Here is a 19,748-nt window from a genome sequence, read left to right as displayed (position 1 = left end):
ATATAGACAGATCTTCTTGCTGAATCATTTGAAAGTTGGAGACTTCATGATACTTCACCTGAGACTTGTGTGTAAAAAATATGCCTACTAACAATCTAACCAAAAAAAAAAAAAAAATAGCTTCTTAAACTCTATTAGGCACTAGAATTACCTGGAGACCTTATTGATCATACACTAGCAGACTCCATCTTTAGGTCCAGATAGAACTCAGAAATTTGTTTTGTTGTTGTTTTGTTTTGTGCTGGGAATTGAACCCAGAATCTCTCCAATGCCCAGGAAGTGCTCTGTAACTAAGCTATATTCCCAGCCCTTTTTTAATTGTATTTTGAGCCAGGTTCTTAAAAGTTGCCCAGCCTCATCTGGTATTTGGGATTCTCCTACCTCAGCCTCCTGAGTAGCTGGGATTACACGTGCAACCCCCACCCAGCTGAATTTGTCCTTTTTTTAACAGAGTACTCCAGTGATGTGAGAGCAGGTATTTGGAGAGCACAATCTGAAGACACTTTAATTTTAACATTTTAAAATGGTCGAAGTACTATCGTTGTAGTATCATTTTAACCTTGGGAAATGTTGTAAGTACTTATTTCATCAGAGATTCATTAAGTGCCCACTGTGTGCCACGCTCTGTTGTGTTAGAATTCAGCATTGAACAAATCAGGCAAAACACCTCATTATTTGAACACTTTATAGAAATTCAGCTCTAATAATGGAGAAAAGCAGTAAGTAATATACATATATGCACATATATGTCATATAAGGAAGATAAACAAACGCAGTTATGTTGGGTAACAGAGTAACAGTGAATGAAAGGGGCTAGGGAAGATCTCTCTGAGAAAGTGATATTGGAGCAGAGTTGAATAGCAACAAGCTGTGCAGATATTTCCAGACAGAGAGAACACCATGTACAAAGGCCCTGGGGCAGGAAGATGTGAGCCGATGAAGACTAGCAAAAGGATAGTGTGACAGATGGAACAAGGGAGGCTAAGAATGTTAAAAGAGCCATTGGGAAGGCAGCCTGAGAGCAGATCACACAGAGTGCTGTAGGCCATGAGAAAGACTTCTGATTTCATTCTTAGTGATATTGGAAGCCTTTATTTGGCGGGGGGATGATGGGGAGAGAGGCTGGTGATATATGATATGACTTCCTTTTTAAAAGGAACTATGGGAATAGACTGGATTATGAAGGGAACAATTTTAGGATCTCAGAAAGCAACCTCACAGGTAAGATGTAGCAGTCACCTCCATCCACTTTTCCTATAAATGAGTGCATTAGAAACAGCGTTCCAGTTGGCCTGAACAACAACATTTTGTTGCTCTTTTCTTGCTAAAACATTCCTATTTTCGATTTATTCTTTCTTCCACAAATCAGACTGCCGTCCAGGCACTAGTGTTGTAGACTCTGGAGATATCCAGAGTAATATCTACCAGTACCAGTGCCCAGGAGTTGACGTTCTAGCAGAGGGAGAACATTTTAGGAGGGTACATCCTCAAGTATATGAATGAACTCAGTGCTCAAAGCAATGGAAGGGATGTTGGCATGGGCTTCCCAGGCAGGTAGCTGGAAGGTGAGTTGGAGCTGGCTAGGTTGGGTTCAGTGGGGAAGGATAACAAAAGCCATTCGGAAGAATCTTCCATAGCATTTGCAGAGACACGCAGCACGAGCAGCCTTGTGAGGATGCGTCTCTGGTGGCCGGAGCTGGAAGCACCAGGTTAGAGACGAGGGTGAAAAGTTGGTTTGTGACTGTGGACATCTGGTCCCATACTGAAATTTAGGTGTCCTCTTTCAAGAACTGGCTGGTGACCAGGGACAGTGTTCCCATGTCACTGGGAGGGCCAGGAGCCAGGAGGAGTGGGTTTGGGGAGAAGAAGGAGACTAGTCTGAGTTTGGTTGTGACTTGGATCATGGACCATGAGATACACAAGAGGAATGTGGGTCTGAGGTCCAGGAGAAGGTCCAGCCAGAAATGGAGACTTTGGATGTATTCTTGAGGGCTGAAGCCATAGATATGGGTAGGATCCTGGAGGGATGAGGGTTGGGTTTTGTGTATTTTAAAACACTTAAGAGTGATCCCTTGCAATCCCTTGTGATTCCTTTGTTTTCATTTGATTTCCTATATTCATGACCCACTTTTAAAGAGTGGTCCAAGAAATAAATCTGATGGGATTCTAACCCCATTCCCAGAGTTTTTCCAGACCCCAAACTTTCTGCTGTGCCCATGTTCCAACTGCCATCATCAGGCAGTGGGCTATTGTTTGGTGATTCAGAAGCTCTTCAGCTGTGGGTTTGACATGGGTCCAGCTGTAAACTAGAACTCGCCATTCAGTCTTCTTACATCGCTCTGAAAAATTAATAATAGAAGCTACTTGTGATGGACAGGGCACTTTCCATGAGCATCCTTGGTGAAGGGCTCCTCCTATGTGACCTGTGTCAATCTCTGAGTTCCTCGGCTCTTGTTCCCCCCACTCTTCAGGGAGAAGAGGGAGGGTCCCAGAGAAGAGGGAGGGTCACAGAAGTGAGCTAACTTGTGCAAAAACAGGGATGCTAGGGCTCCAGGGCAGGACCACCTTGAACTCCATGCCTCAGCCTCTGCCTAACAAGACGCTTCTAATGGGTGGTGTTAAGAGAGCCGTTGGACAAGGACTCCAAAGCCTCATTTATGGAGCCAGACTTCTGGGGCCTATTCAGAGCCTGGAAAATGCTTATAGTACAAATAAAGTCTCAATATTGATTGTTCGTTCTTACATTGGCTACATTAAATAATTCACTCATCAGATTCTCGTTTTATGATGTGATTCTCAGTCAGACCAGGCTTGCTTGATGTCTATAAAAATTGAAATGTTTTCAAGGCTTAAGCTAGCCAAGATACAAAATATTTGTGAGAAGCATGATTTTTACCTCAAAATCCCACTGGGAAAATCTGGTAACCCCCAGTTGCAAGGGCAGTGTGGTGCCATAGGTCTGATTAGAGCTTCCCTAAAAAAAATTTTTAAATGATCTAGGCAAAGCAGAGCCTGAGCTCCAATGCCCCTGCTTGTTCTCCCTGAGCCTCTGTTTCTCACCTGGAAAACTGGGGTGGTCATAGTACCCCCTCATCAGGTTGGAAGGTGGCATGATTGCAAGTGGGACATTTAACTTGGCAAATGACAAAACATACGTGATTGGTAAAGAGAACTGCATCTGTTAAAAATAGAAAGAAAAAGGAAATACCTACATTAATGTTTTGAAATCTTGGAAATCGTAGAACTGCAGCTGAGTAAACTGGAGAGGAAGACGTAAGAGAAAGAGTAGAAAGAGAAAGTTCAGGGTGATATTTAAGAGCATGGGTTTTTGGAAAGACAGGACACAGGGTTAAAATCCTCAGACTCTTGATTGATAATATTTAGTTTGTAAATACCGGTGATAATGTATTTCAAGTGTCTTTCAGTAGTAGGCATCTGCCCGGCATGGTGGTGCATGCCTGTAATCCCAGCGGCTGGGGAGGCTGAGACGGGAGGATCACGAGTTTGAAGCCAGCCTCAGCAATGGCAAGGCGCTAAGCAACCCAGCAAGACTCTGTCTCTAAATAAAATACAAAATAGGGCTGGGGATGTGGCTCAGTGGTTGAGTGCCCCTGAGTTCAAACCCTAGTACTAAAATATATATATATATATATATATATATATATATATATATATATATATATATATATATATAAAGTAGGCATTTAAGATGTGATAACACTCAGCAGCAGCAGCAACAGCAGCATCGTTTCTAAGTGAGAGACAATAATTCAGCTTTCCTATTTGCTTTCACTACTTTGCAAGGTTGTTGCGGAAAATATAATCTCGGTGCCTTTATGGAAATATGAAATCGTGCAAGCTTATAGTCAACCCACATCACTGCCCGGTGTAATGTGTGCCCCTTGTCCTGCCGTAAAGTGGGGGTAGCTCTTTAGTGCTGGGATCGTGTGACTCAGAGGGCAAGGAGCACCCCTGCACCAGCCCAGCTGTCCAGGGCCATGCTGACTCTCTCCCTTTTCTTGGCAGGCACTTCCTCTTTAAGACCTCCTCGGGAAGCACCCCCCTGTTTAGCAGCTCCTCTCCAGGATACCCCTTGACCTCAGGAACCGTTTACACGCCCCCGCCCCGCCTGCTGCCCAGGAATACCTTCTCCAGGAAGGCCTTCAAGCTGAAGAAGCCCTCCAAGTACTGCAGCTGGAAATGCGCCGCCCTGTCCGCCATTGCCGCGGCCCTCCTCCTGGCCATCTTGCTGGCGTATTTCATAGGTAAGTCGAGGCAGCCTCGGTCGCCTGCCTTTCCTGGTGGTGAGATGGTGGGGGAGAGGCTGCGGCCTTGTGAATGGAGAGGCCCTCTGTTGTCCGTCCAGTTCGCTTGTGGGCTTCTAAGAGGCCTGATGAGGAGTGATGGATGCGGGTGATTTTTTTGCCTCCTGGGATCCACTTAAATCTGATGAGTTTCTCCTTCATGATTCGGATGACATCTATCAGAAGTGGAATTAAGTACCCTCGCTGTATCCTTTCCTGCCGATGAAAGGAGAGTTGTCATTTCTGCTACCCAGCGTAGCCTCCTAGACTTCTCTGTCACTGAGTTTTGTTCTTGGTCTGTGCTCTGAAAGGCACACCGTGTGGACTGACTTTACCCAGAAACCGAATAGAAGGAGAATAGTGGTTGGCCTGTCCTGCCTGACAGCATCCTGATCACAGCGAAAGCCAAACTCGCTAGCTTATTTCCAGAGCTGTGGAACAGAAATAAGATGGAGTGGCCAGAGCATGCAACCAGGTCTTTGTACAGAATCAAGTCACTCAGAGATACCCTTGCCCACATCCCTGTCCCTGAGCTTCAATTCTCATCTCACCATGTGCTGCTGAACCTGAATCCGGTTCAGCTCTCATGTCCCTGGTGACCCGGTGCCTGACTGAAGGTAGCAGATCTGTGAAGTTGCTGGGGCCCTGCTCTTCCCATGCCAGGGATATTGGTTTGCATCCATGGGTGGATCCATGCAACCCTGGAAGGCAGCAGATGCTGAGATCCGAGGGGCAGAGTGCCACATGCATATGAACATCCCCGGCTGGACACAGAGCCTGCTCGCAGCTCCTGGCCCTGACAAAGAGCCCCAGTGCGGCTGCTCTGTCAGCTGCGCTTGCCAATGGCACATCTCCTGGCCCAGGCAGAGGCCGTGGTGACGTTTGTTGAAGTTTATTTGAAACACTCGATGGTTCTGGCTTGGTTTCAGGGCAGCTATGAGCTATGAGCTCCCCGGGTTGGCTGTACCATGGTGCAAAGCAAACCTATAAAACACCAGCTAAAAGAGGCTGACTCCAAAACCGTTCTCAACAGGCATTCTCCCACTCCTCCCATCGAGGAGATAAGGCAGGGCAACACTGACGGTGCAGGCCTTGCCTCTCGCCCCAACATAAACACCCCCCTCACTCTGAAGTATGGTGAGGGGACTGGGAATCCTACACTTCTTTCTTCCCCAGGCATCCCAGCCTGGTGCCTTCCAGAGAAAGAAACTGGTGCAGAACTTTCCAATCCACTTGACCTCAGCTCGCCTGAGGGCAAAGGAGTATATCTGTGCATTCCCAGAAATCTGGGGCCTTGCCCAAAGCAGACCAACCCAAGACAAAAAAATCAATGTACATTTTTTACTCTCTTTTATAATACAGCTGTGCTTGTCTTCATGTGGAAAAAATAAGCATTTATATCCCTTACCAGTTGAGTTTCTAAGGAATGTCCTCCAAAACAGAGAAAAGGGACCCTCCAACCAAAGGGGCTACACTTAACCTGGGTCCTGGTAAAAGCCGTGGTGCTCTGAACCTCCGTTCTACAGGGGGACTGAGGTCTGATGCCCCGGAACACTTGACTTCAAGTCATGTCTGCTTCTCACTTACCTCTTGATGAAGTGTGGAGTGGTGGGTTGACCTGAGGGGGAAGGAGGTCTGCAACCTCCTGGATCACTGGATTAGAATCTTTTGTGTTGTTGGAGAGAGTTTTGTGTGATTCCCCAGGCAGCTGTTCAGGGCCTTGGTGGAAGCGAATTCAATGTGCCTTCGGGTTCTTTCCATGATCTGGCTTTATGTCAGGCACTTCAAAAAGGTCCATGTGTTCACTTCTCAGGCTTAATGTTCTGCTGGGCTGGTGGGCACCACGGGGAGCCCAGATACAGAAATCGAGGTCCTGCCTGCCGCTGCCAAGAGCATCCCCAGTGTCTCTCCTACTCCTCTTGCAGGAGGGAGATAGATGGCTACTGCCTGACTTATTAAGCTTGATAGTTAAAATATAATAGCTTTCTGTAAGGGCAATCATATAAATGGGAAGCCGTATAGTGCGAGTTTAATGTTTTAATCGGGTGTATAACTTGTAAATGATGGATTAGGAAACATATTTATCTTCAGTCTGGAGGCTACTGGAAACTGGACCTGAGCATCTTAGATGGTTTATTAGTTTATAATCCATCACTTCCTGTTATGTATACTTTAGGTAAGATTATGCTTTGACCCTGGAGTATTGAAAAATAGTTTATAACTCAAAAGGAATGATGTCAGGGGCCAGTTTACCCAATAGTGAATGTGGTCATCTCCAGAGATGACCAAAGGCCTGCAAGCCAGGTGAGGGGTCAGGATCCTCAGTGGTGATCTTGGCCCTGGCAATCCCTTTCTCCTTAGCCTGGTGAAGTTGTTTGCCTTCCTAAGTCTTGGTTTCCTACATGCAGCACAGGGGCATGATGGTTATTTATGTGCAGAAACTCTGAAGTATGGTGAGGATTAATTAATGTGTATAAATCACTTTGAAGATGAAAAGCAGTATATTATTAATTACAAAGCTGCGGGGGCATAAACAGTGCCTTGCAAACACAGGGGAAAGTGCTGGTGGGAGCCACTAGTGATTGTGTCTGCCAAAAAATAAAAAAAAACAAGGTACTGAGGAGGAACAGAAGGGTAACAGGAAAACCAAGGGCCCTCTGTTGGAGAGACTGGAGCTTTGAAGACCTGAGTCCATCCCGGTTCACATATGACGTATGTTCCACGAGAACATGACAGATCCTGAAACTGAAGCATCCACCTCAGGACATTTATGGACAGGCAGTGGGTTCAGCCCTGCCAGGCACTGTGACAAATACGTCAAATTATCTTCCTTGCATGTTCAAACCCATAGAGAGAAGGCTTTTCAGAAGCGAGCAATTCGGAATAGCTCAGCCCCATGACAAGTTCTCCATGGCCAGGCATGTGGGTGGGTATAAAAAGCCAAATGGCAGCCTTTGTGCAAATCAGAACACGTGGGCCTCACCCACTTGGGAAGATCCCCTTGCTTGGCTCATGTAACCAGGGTGAGAGAACTTTAATGATAGGTAATTCCATTAGACCCTCTCTGTGCCAGATTCTCCCAATGTATAAAACACTCCAGAATAAAATACTCTGAAAAGCTATGTGAGCCACCACGGGACCACTGTGCATGTCACAGCCCCTGGTCCCAACAGATCCTAGAGCATACAGGTTCCGGGGAATTTGAGGGGAACGCAAGAGAGCATTTTCTTGGGAAGTTATCTTTCTTCCTTGGCACCTCAAACTCTGTCATTACGTGCAGTGCCAGAAGTCATAACCCTACGTTGCTGGATCATATAACTAGGTAGATTTTCTCCCCTGCTGTGTATGTCGGATATTCTGTGTTTATATCTTCATGTATACATAATAGTAACTAGTTAGAAAGAACCTTCTCCCTGCTTCAAATTAGAAGTATTTAAAGCACTTTTTTATAACTAGTACACTTAAATCATGAACCCAGTCACCAACATAGACTCTAAGTAGAAAATAAAGTTGGCATATGATGCTCCTTTGCTAAGCATCGCTATAGAGACCCAGAGAGACTAATCCTGTGGTTGGTTAGTTGCAAGACCAAGGTGAGGTCCTCTGATCTCCTAAACTCAGTCTCTCTAGTCTCCTGATACCCAGTTTACACTTCTTTAATTACTTTCTGAAGACTGTGGCTAGCTGGTTCCTCAAATATTGTATGAAACCTCAGTGGGCCCTCTTGGAGCACTAACTCAACTTATCTAGTCCTGTCCTCATTGGCAAGAGAATAGTTGCTCCCTATCCTTCCCAAATCAGCTCTGGCACAGTAGAGAGAAATCCTACCTCCTCCTCCATCTCCAACCCATCTGCCTTCTTCAAAATCTTCTGTTATGGTGCTCAGCAATCTTTTGCCATTAAAAGCCAGACAATAGAAACTCTGTGCTCAGTGGGACAGTCAGTCTCTGTCATGACTATTCCATGCAGCCATAGAAGCGTGTAAACAGACAGTCAAGACTTTAATTATGGACACTGAAATCTGAATTTTATGTAATTTTCATCTATGATAAAATATGCTTCTCTTGATCTTTTTCAGTCATTTAAAAATGTAAAACCATCCCTTAGGTCACATGCCATATAAAACAGGTGGCAAATTGGATTTGGTTCATAAAAAGGCCCTAGTTGTCAACCCCTTTGATTCTATCAGTGCTCACCTCCTAAGATTATCTTTCAGGGTCTTTCCACCTGCTTGAAAACACTACTTGCTGCTAAGAGTACACCCATATGTCCACTATCAATAAAGCAAGCAGTTGGTGTTTTCTGATACTGACATCCTATTTTGTGATAAATAATTGCATCTGACTTTCTGGCCCAAATTTAAAAGTAAGAAAAGCAAGCCACATCTCTCTCCACTTAAAATATTTCTGCAGGATGGACTATTCCCTCCTGACACTATAGCTGAATCTAGACGGCCTGAAACGCGCTCCATCATCCCCAGAGTGGGATGGTGTAGCCCTTTTGCCACGCAAATCAATAGTCCTCAAACTCGGTTACCCCGGGTTCCTCTGCAAATCCATTTCCTGTTTTTACAACCTCCTCAGTGCCTCACGCCACCTTCATTGAGGTTTTCCAACAGGTTGTGACACTCCTGGGCCACTGAATGACATCATTGCCTTGTCATCCTCAGGTTAGCATTGACCAGGTCTCATTTCCTTAAAAGGCATAGAAGTTTTAACAGGGCTACTTCACGTCAGGGAAGAAAGATGCTTCCGACGTCGGAGAAAGTCCAGCTCCTCCTGGAACTTCTAAGGTGAAAAGCCGCATGTTGACACAGAGCTCAGACTGTCACACCTGAGTCAGAAACAATGGGTACCCTGCCCCGAGATTCCCTCTAACAAGGCTCTCCATGTGGTTGGGAAGGGAAGAGGGCAGAGAGGAGGTTAAGAGCATTTATGTCATCGTAAATTAGTTTTGAGCTCCTCAGATCTCTGCCAGACTAAAATACATATATATGTATTAGAAAATCACCTTGCCTTTCTTCAGTGCAGTAATTCCTGCCAAATCTGAACTACCAGGTTTTAAGTAAGCTGCTCTGCGCTCAGTCTTCTGCCACTCTGACTTTGATCTGTGCAGAACGCGGCCGTCAACATGTCAGGAAGTTAAGAGCGTGGTAATTTGGGGTGCTTTCAGTTTCTTTTGAAAACAATGAGAGATTATTTTCTATGGAAACGAAGAGACTACCCGGTGTTTAAAGTTGCGATGCTTGAAAATTGATATGTTGAGACTCACGCTGATGAATCCCGCGTTCTTGGCTGCTATTTTGTGTATTCTCATCTCACAGAACAGAACAGGTTTGGGGAAAACGTACAGGGAAGCGACAGAAAGTAAGAGTGGCATACCTGCCTGGCAGCGTTGGTGAGGGCACAGTCTGGGGAGAACGTTGGCCTCATTCGATCTCGCTGCCCTTGGACTATCTGGAGAGATGATAAACTTCCCCTCCTGTGTGAATTCCAGATTGTGTATTTACCTCCCATTATCTAAAGAGCAGAATGCTAATGATTCATCCAAACAGCGAGGAAATAACATTTCCACCTAACTCTCTGGCCCCGGATGGTGCAACAGAAAGAACTGCCCACACAATTGTCAGGAGACCCATTTATATTATGTGTTCAGAAGTTAGTAGGGGACATTTCTAGCTTATAGATGTGCTAATATGCTCTTGACCCTATATACCTCCTGCCAGAATTTTCACGCCCATGAATCTTGGCAGTAGAGGCTTCTGTCTCAGAGCCGCACACCTGATTTCAGAGGATCTGTCAATTTACAGAGAGTAAATAAAGTCCTTCCTTAGCTGGGTCTCCATCCCCCAGTATCCATGTGGCCACACTGGTACCACATGTTTGATACTGAGCAAAGGCAACTTCTGCCTTAGAAAAGAATGTGGTGGCATCTTATAAAAACAGATTTGAGTAATTTGGAGAGCTGGAAATGCTTCTGGATGGGCAATAGCTAAGACAGGTGCCTGAACTTCCCTCCCTGAGACCCCTGCCCAAAGTCAAGGGAGTCAACCAAAGCAGGGTCTGCCTACCTCGCAGGAAAGTGCTGGGAAGGAGAACACAGGAGCAATTTCAGGTCCTGACTTTGCAGAGCATCTTAACGGGCCTCTAGGGCCATAAGGAAATGAAGTGGTCACCTTCGGCAGGCCCAGGACTTTGTGCCTCCACTAGTATGTGTGAGTAACACAGGAGAGGTCCCCTCCTGCTATCCTTTGAAGTATTCTTTGAGACCTTGTCCTAAACTTCTTCTCTGCATAATTATCTCTTTAGCAGTCAGCAGTCTGGAAGTCATGATAGAATGTGGTCATGTCCTTGTCAGTTTCTCCAAAAACCCATTTGGGTTTCGGTTTGGTTTCTGCAGTGCTAGGATGAAACCCGGGGCCTCAAAAATGCTGGGCAAGCACTCAACTACTGAGCTATACCTTTTTTTTTTTTTTTTTTAAACCGGGCCCCTTACAGTGGTTACTAGGCCTACAGACCCTTCAGATTCTACCGACAGTTTTCATGTTCCCCATTTCCTCAGTCTTTCGCTCATTCATTTCTTTGTGTTTACTTCATGGTTTCAGATTCTGGGTGTTGTTTCTAAAGTGTCAGTAAAGTTTGCTTCCTTCCACATTTTATTTGTAGCACAGTTTCAGGGGTTATCGCCCTGCCTTGGTTAACAGACAAGCAGATGGATGTGAGAGGAACCACATATTGGACTTGGGTGTCTGAGAGGCCTGGTTCAAATTCTGACCCATAGACCATATAAAACCCATGTGACTGTTTAATCTCTCTGCACCTTAAGTTTCTCAATCAAAAATATGTGGAAAACTCCGAATTGGTAAAGATGATTCCAAGTAGTGCTCATTGAAATGATAGAGACATACATATTTCTTCAAATACAATATATAGCAGTTATGAAAAGTGTCATGATTATATGCATCCCTAAGGGGAAAAACTATAAGTTAAACTATGATACTGTCTCCTCACATTTATAATTTTATTTTGTATGTTTGAAAAGAGACAGAGATCACTAGGATTCATATAACCATGTGAATAAGTAGGTTCATGGCTACATAACCCTTGTGTAAGACACACCAATTTTAAGATGAATTCTGATTTCAGATTCAGACATGTGAAAATATGAAAAAAAAAATCTGATTCTTAGAATCATTGGGACATGGTGGGACCTGGCACACAGTGGAAGCTCAACTAAATAAAGCTATTGTGAATACTGTGTTAGCTATCACACTTTTAGACTGCGTCCAGTGAGAAGAATAACCAAAGTTTGGGACCACTGTTATCTCCAAAGTCATGACTGGCACTTCCTAGCACATCACAAGAAACGGAGATATTTGTTGAATTAATGCATGTTGATTAGGATTAGGTCTGTGTTGGATCCTTTGTGGAAGCTCTTTTCCAAGTACCAAAAATCCCTGATCCCAAGTTCCACCTGTTCCCCAACATAAAGGGAAGTTTCTAATTCCCTTATGTTGAAATTGCCCCTGTTCCCAAGTTGCATTTCCAAGTTAGAAAGCATTTAGGCGAAGGAACAGTGAGAGGGGGGGTGCAAGCACCACATTCGAGCCCGCTAGCAGGAATCTGTGATTCCCTGAAACGGAGAGAAGTTTCTCGGTGGAGCTAGGAAGTGTTTGCTTCTGGCAGACAGCCACCGTTTGGCACTCGCAATGCAAAAGTGTAGCAGAATTCAGTTGGAGTTCAAGGTGAAGAAGCAAATAATGGCATAAATCTGAAAGTCTGTTGGCTGTTTCTCTGTAAATGAGGATGTGCTAAGAAATGAAAGCATTCACTACAAAGCACCAAGGAGAGAAAAGAACTATTATATGGTGAATTAGGTCCATGTACTCAAGCCATGCAGGATCTTTTGTGCTATGAAATGCCCTTCATAGCTATATAACATCCTATGACAGAAACGTGACCCAAAGGAAACTTCTAAAACATACACTTTTCTCTTAAGGTCACCTTAAGCAAGACTTTGTCACATTCTCCAGTGAAAATTCCTCTCTGGAAAATTCATATTTTGGTTATCATGAGTAGACACCCGGAAGTTTTCCCTAGCCCTTTTCTTATCAAAGAAATCATTTATTAGATTGATATCTTCTAATAAGGTCCACTGCATTACAAAAGTCCATCAACTCTATTGACACATTTAATATTAACATAAAAGGAGGATTATACATTGCAGGTTCTGTTCATTTTTGGTTTTCACATTATCCACCTTCTGGCCTTAAATAAATAAGTAAATATCAGAATGTATCAGAAAATATAACAGCACCACATTTGCATGTTGGTTGGATAAGACCTTTGCTGAAAAAACTATTGTCCTCCCTTTTGGAAACCAGAAAGACATTTATGAGATACCTATAATACATATCATCTTTCTGACCCATTATTTAAAAATAATAATAATAATAATAAAGCTGTGGGTGAGAAGGGAGGAGAGAAGCTTTGCCGCCAATCTCTGCGTTTCTTTCATCATGATTTTCTTCACAGCTGTGAGGGAAGGACCTTCCCTTGGGATGGGTTTTCAGTCGAGTTAGGTCATTTGTGGGAGACTTTGTGCAAACATGTTCAGCTCTCCCTAAGGACTGGGATCTTTAGAGAAGAGGGCATATTACTTATTTTTTCCTTTGCAGTTATGATGCAACCCTCTCCGTTTGCTTACTTATATTACACCACAAGCACTTTAAAGTCACATTAATGAAGTTCAGACAAGACTTGTCTGCATTCCACAGGGAGAAAGAAGGGTCAGGATGGTCAATGCTTCCTGATCTTCAGGCTGAAATAAACACAATGACATCTCTCAAGGAAGTTCAGAGGGCCTTTAAATAAGATGCATTTTCAAAACTGGTTTTAAGGCTGTCTTCTGCCCCAAATTTTATCAACACAGACTTCTGGGGCATTAGCTAAATTTAGAGTATGTGTGTTTAAATTTTCTTTTAATAACAAGATATGCAGCCTCCCTAAATCTCAAGAGAATTCTGGGTTACTCTTTTTTCTTTAGAAAAAAAAATTCTTGTAACTTTGTGTGTTAATTTTATGTATTATTAATTTTATGTTAATTAATTTAAGCTGTATTAAAATTATATGTATATCCTTATGTATATGAAACTCTTGCTTTTCCATTGGGCAAAGGATTCTATTTTACCCAGTGATTGGCCAGTTAGATGGTGTGCTGGAATCTGCTGACCAGCCTCAGAATCTAGGACATTTTTACTTGAAAATTTTTCCGGGACCTAGAGTCTAATGAGCAACCCCATAAAATAATATAGTTAATGGGAAACTTTAAAATTCCTGGGGTAAGTTATATTTTGCATAAGTGACAGGAGCCACACTGCTAATCAGGCACAAAATGGTGATAAAAGGCATCTGAGTTTTATTTTTCCCAGGACCATCAGGAAACAGGTTCTTGTACTGCAAAGCTTTTTATTAACTCACTGGTATGAATCAATGGTCATTTCCCTTTTTATTTCCTCTTCTAGAAATGTGGAGTGGTCTAACCATTGTGCAATAAGAAATCGAGGTCATTTTTTGGTGTCTGTTTTTATCCAATCTGTTTTTATCAAATGAAGACATTATCTCCTCCCAAATCCAATATAAAAACTGTAAAAAAAAAAAAAATTAAGCCGCCATGTTATTAGCTTACATATCATGGGACCAAAGCAGTGAAGAGTCAAGGACCAGAGGAAGAAGAATTAGTACCCCAAAGAATGGAAGGAAATTGATACATAAGAAAAAGACACAGACTCCATGAATAGAAAAATCAGAAACATTAGCTAGCAACGCAAATTATGAAATGCCATACAGCAAGCAGGATAAAATGTGGACCGATTAGAAGACCAAAGTATGGGGAGGGTGTTGACACCCAGAGTACCAAATTATACGTAATCTTCCACACAATTTCTGGAACCAGTAAGTCCAACCAAGATAATAAGATGAAAGGCAATTATTGAGAATTGCTCGAAGGCGATGTTTCATTACCTCATCTTACATCATTAAACTTTTGGTTCACTCGTGAACTACTTAGATAAACGACAGTGGACAGCTCAACATCTATCCAAATAAACCGAAAGCTACCACGATAAAAGAGATTGCGTTTATAGACACAGCAGGTTCTTGCCTAATAGATGAGAATAATGTGTCTAATGTTGATCATCAATCTGTATTCCCAACATGTTATGAAGGGGGTCCTCTAAAAATAACTCATCCCAGAAAATCGTTTTGCACTAGGGGTGGTTTATCTTCTGTGGTGTCTAATTGATATCTGTGTAATCCAGCCAGAATCGTTGCTAACAAAAATGATGTAAGAAGGTGGAAAGAATGAATGTGGTGATAGATTCCCAGGGGAGCACCAAAAGTGGGAGGTTTCAGATCTCTGTTCCCTTCAAATGTGTTGTCAATGGAAAGATCCAGGAAGCCAGAAAGCAGGTATATTTATCTTATTTTCTACCCTGTTCAAAAATCTACATGAGGGAAGAGAATTGTTTTATGCCAGATCCTTTGCCTGTCTTTTCTTGCCTGTCTTCAGGCATAATGGAAGGTCCAGAAAAGATACCTGAGATTTCCTTACAGTTTTAGCTTCCAATAAAATTCAGTGGATTTATGAACTTCCAGCATTTAGTATAGTCTGTCAATCCACAGAGGGTGGGTCCTGGTCTAGATACGATGTAGATATGTCCAAATTTATAGCAACTCACTCCTTACCCTGCTCATGGCTGGTGCTGGGAGGGATGGAAGGGTGGACTGGTGGAAGAGAGAAAGGAGGTCAGCTGCCTATGGGGTTATGTGCAAATAATGCGTGCATGCTCTCACAAACACACACTCACATTCCACACACCCTGCTCTGAATGTTCTGCACAGAAACTTTTTTTTTTAATATCTGTAGTTTAAAAAATATTTTAATAGGTACCTAATAATTAGTCATGTTTATGGAATGCACTGTGATGATTCAATATATGTATGTCAGTGTGTCTTGATCAAATGAGGGCCATGAGCATTTCCACTTCCTTAAAAGTTTAACCATTTCTTTATGGGTTATCTTGGAATTCCCCCCATCTTTTAGTTCTTTATAAAGTATATCATAAATTGTTGTTAACTCTAGTCACTGCTGTAACAAAGTACATGTATAAAGACAAAAAAAAAATAACTATAGTCACTGCTGTGTTGTAGAACACTGGAACTGATTTCTCCTAACTGTTCTTTGGCAATCATTACCCAACTTTCCTCTATTTCCTCCTTATTTTTTTCACATTTTTCCCACTTTTTTTTTTCCAGTACTGGAGATTAATTCCAGGGGGCACTTAACCACTGAGCTATATCCCCAGCCCTTTTTCATTTTTTTATTTGAGACAGGGTCTCATTGAGTTGCTAGGGCCTCAGTAAGTTGCTGAGGCTGGTCTTGAACTTGAGATCCTCACATCTCAGCCTCCCAAGTTGCTGAGATTATAGGCATGCACCACCACTGTCGGTCTGCGGCTCTTTCTGGACTCTTGTCCCCACCCCTGCTCTACCTCCACCCTTGGCGCTCTCTTTAGAAGGTCGTTGGGGTGAAGGTGCTGCTTAAGGTCTCGTGGCTTGCCCTGTCTGGGAGGAAATGTCTCTATTTCTTTCATGAGGATGTGAATGCTGATTACATAGCATTTTATTCTTCCCTTCCAAACTGACAGGAATTAAGCCTTTTGGAAAGGTCAACTGACCTGAAGTGATAGCCGTATTGTAATGAAATACTGATGGCTTGCTTTAATGTCAGGCAAATAGGAGAGAGGAACCAACAGAAAGATCTGTGACTAAATTTATCTCCAAGAAAGAAAACAGAATTGCCCGTTGCGTTTGTATGACTAAGGGATTTATTAAACAAGCTGTGTAGCCCACCCAGGCAGGATGCTGTCACTACACAAAAAAAGTACTAATAAGACAGAGATCACCCGAAAGCCAAGCCCAAGCTTTTTTTTATCATTGCATGTCCTGAGTACCCTTGCTAAGTTTACCCATGATGTCTATAATGCTTTGTCACCCTACTACTGCCTCACCCCTACCCAAAAACTTTTACCATGCCGTGGCTCCTTGCAATCCAAAACAAAGCAACATAACCAAAAAAAAAAAAAAAAACAGCTAAATGAGAAGATACCCCGAGTGGAAGGAATTGTCTCTTGTCATTGTCACACCCTTCAAAGATGGCTTACAGGATGGACAGGCAACAGGCATTCTATTGGAAGAATTGGTGTGGGACCCGTTTTGGTGGAAATGTGAAGAGAGACTCTCAATATAAAAAGTAACCAGGTTCAATTACAGAAACATGGAAAGGATTCTTTCTATCATGGCAATAGTGCTGTCAAATTTGGGCTGATTTTTTTCATTCGTGCGATAGGCCAAGTGAGTTGCACACCCGAATGGCAGAGAACATTGCTTGTGCAGAGGGAAAAATAAGTTAAGTACAACCAGAAAAAGCAAAGCAAGCACGAGAAAGGAAATCCATGAATAAGATTCCCCCGTGAGTAACTGTTGTATGGATGCATGCATAATAATTTGCATCTGTGGACTATGTACGTGTGTGTGCGTGTGTGCACTCCTGGGAATATAAAAGAAGAAACCAGGAGAAAACCTAGACAGAATGATAACTTCCACTGGCTTCTATAGAACAAGACAGAACCACACGCTCACTACTGGCCTCGCGAATAAACGGCAACTCAGGCTTCATGGTCAGTTCAGAAAAATCCTCTGACTTAGATTAAACTGGTTCTTATTTTTTCACTGGATGATGAGGCTATAGTTTTAGCCCATCTGTTCACGGCCTGTCCCTGGCATCCTGAGAGACTCTATCCATTTATCTTCAAAAGCCAAAGAAAGGAGCCTGATATGAGAGGGGGGACTGAAGCTGGTGGCCCAGGAAAGATTACTGTAATACTGAACCAAGAGGCTCGAAAGCTCTGCCCTGAGCCACGTGGTCACACAGGAGCCTGAGGTTCCAGCACAGAGGGTTGCCCTGGTGTCTTGACGGAAGGTATTCTACATGTGCATAAAGATTCTCCACGTAGAAAAGAATTTTGATTTGAAGCTTTAACGCCTTTGAATGCGCATCAAGAATAACACTGACATGCTTTCACCAGAGCCTTGGAATCCTAAAATAAATAATAGAAAAATTGCGATTTAAAATATAATTCCAAATACTAACTGGGCCCCGCTGCCTAGATGAGTAATAAGCTTCAATAAACGTGTGACAGGCGCAAGGCTCTTCAGTATGAAGAGTAGTGAGGCCTCAGAAATAGAAATAGGTTTTTCATTACATGAGGGATTATGTTCAGTCTGGCTGTGGAGCCTGTTCCCAGGGCCACAGCTGCATCTTCTGTCTGCGGTCGTATTAACCAGTAATGGTAACACGGTGACGCGCAGCCCCAAACAGCCATTCGTTTTAGGGAAGAGAGAAAGGTCGCTTTCTCCTGCTGAAGTCCAGATTACCATTGTTGACAACACGCTTTCCCTAAACTTGCAGTCCTTTGTGCTAATGAGCTACAATTTGAGTTGGTTCCACCTGGGCGCCTGCTGAGATTTGTGAGTGAGCAGGGAGGGGGAGCCCAGCCCAGGATGATTTGGGGTGGTGCTGTAGCTGTTTGATTTTTACCCACACAGGCTTATCAGAACTTGCAAGTAGATATCTTTTTTGAAATCATACCAAATTTTATATTATTATTATTATTATTATTATTATTATTATTTAATTTCAAACAAGCCTCAGCTATCCGTCTGAGCTTTTCCCAATTCAGGAGCCTCAAAATACAGCACGTATCCCACAGGCTTCCCTTCTGCTCAGGCCTGGGATTGAAATAGAGAACCTGGGATTTTCCTGCTTCCTGGTGACCAGGAGGACTGTGGGGCCTTCAAAGTTTTGGTCATGGTTTGAGAAATATTTGGAGGCTCAGGGTCAGACGGTGCCCATGACAGGAAAGTTGAATTATTCAGGTTTTCAGCACAGAATTCTCTTCTTGCCTCAAATAATGAATCATTAAAACTTTCCCTCAAGGCCCTTTGCTCACCTGGATCAGAAAACTGGCTCTATGATCTTCACCAGTCCTTATCATGAGGGTCCCCCGGGCATTGGCATCTTCCAGGGAACAAGCCCTGGATTTGCTTTGGAAAGCTAGGATGGGATCTCAGCCCTCGCTGATGGAGTGCTCTTGGAAAAGGGTCCATTAAAATACCTGAGTTTTGTTTTGCTCAAGTATGAGGGCATGCTAATAACAGTTATCACGATGATGGTACCTTTTTCATAGCCATCCTATGTAAAATTTAAAATAGATGATGATTTTTTTCAAGTTGTTTTTGCTTGTTATGCAATTTGTGCCATCCTTTAAGAGAAGACACACAGAGATGCTGATTGCAATTTAGGGATTGGGCTACTGGAGTTCAGAGAAAGGAGAAACCTGAGGGTGGGGGAAGGTGAGGCTAACTGGGCAGAGGAAGCTTCAAGTTGGCCAAATCCTAGAAAAGTGGATAGAAACTAAATGATGGATGAACCTGGAAGTTGTTCAGACAGCAAAACTAGCAGCCAGGAAGGTGAGAGGCCAGAGGTAGGAGGTGACGAGAGAGTGGCTGGTGAGGAGCAGGGAGCCTGCTGAAAGCGGTGGCACACGGGAGGGGAGGTAGACGATCAGATGATAGATGGCCCTGAAACCTGGCAGGAGGCTTAATTTGATTAATTTGCCAATAGGGAGGTGCTTTAAGTTCATAAGCGGGAGTGTAATATGATAAAATTATGACATGATATCATGTCAATTACCTGGTACATGCTCCATAAATATTTATTTACTAATTGATTGAGGATTCAGGATAGATTGGGAAAGGGGACAGGAGACAGGGAGACTGGCAGTGATCAGTGGCTGTGTGATGGTGACGGCCCGGACGAGAGAGTGAGCCACCGGAAACAGAGCTGCAGAGGGATGAGTGAAGAATTTCTTCCAAAGAAGAGAAGACAGAGTCTTCTCAGGAGATGCAGAAGATGGAAGTTCTTAGCACATGCTTAAGGTTTCTGTATTGTCAGAATGGGAGACGGAAAAATTAACACACCGTCTCTGAATCACCACTCTCTTTTCAGAAACCACGATTGGCCAAGGCAGTTTTTCTTGCTGTGTAATTCTACCAGGGCTGGCTAGAAGCCCATTCTTTTTTAACGCACTCAGTAAATCTCGGTGTAGTTTCTTTATTATGAGAAGGGCCTTTGATCCAATAAAACCCATCAAGATCCCTTTAGAAGGCATTCACTTTGGAATTTGTAGAAAGAGCAGAACTGGGTTAAAACTAAACTCAAAGGCTAACGAAATTCCTCCATAACATGATGCTTATCTCTAGTGAAAATGGTGTGAACCAAGCGGAGGCATCAGGCTACAACCGAAGCCCGAAGCCCTGAGTA

General features: G+C 43.3%; 1 protein-coding gene across 4 annotated transcripts in view; it reads left to right on the top strand.

Moving 5' to 3' along the window:
* The window catches only part of Tenm2 (teneurin transmembrane protein 2), an 884,372-nt gene that overhangs the window by 646,868 nt on the left and 217,756 nt on the right, over positions 1–19,748 (top strand). For all 4 annotated transcript variants that reach the window (XM_076855696.2, XM_076855695.2, XM_076855694.2 and 1 more), the window contains exon 5: positions 4,027–4,265. In XM_076855696.2, the coding sequence (XP_076711811.1) occupies positions 4,027–4,265 (239 nt within the window). The remainder of the gene's footprint in view (positions 1–4,026; positions 4,266–19,748) is intronic.

The sequence above is a fragment of the Callospermophilus lateralis genome, chromosome 5 (assembly GCF_048772815.1).
Source record: "Callospermophilus lateralis isolate mCalLat2 chromosome 5, mCalLat2.hap1, whole genome shotgun sequence".
Lineage (NCBI taxonomy): Eukaryota > Metazoa > Chordata > Mammalia > Rodentia > Sciuridae > Callospermophilus > Callospermophilus lateralis.
The sequence above is the reverse complement of the archived record's forward strand: the minus strand, read 5'-3'. Positions and strand labels throughout refer to the sequence as shown.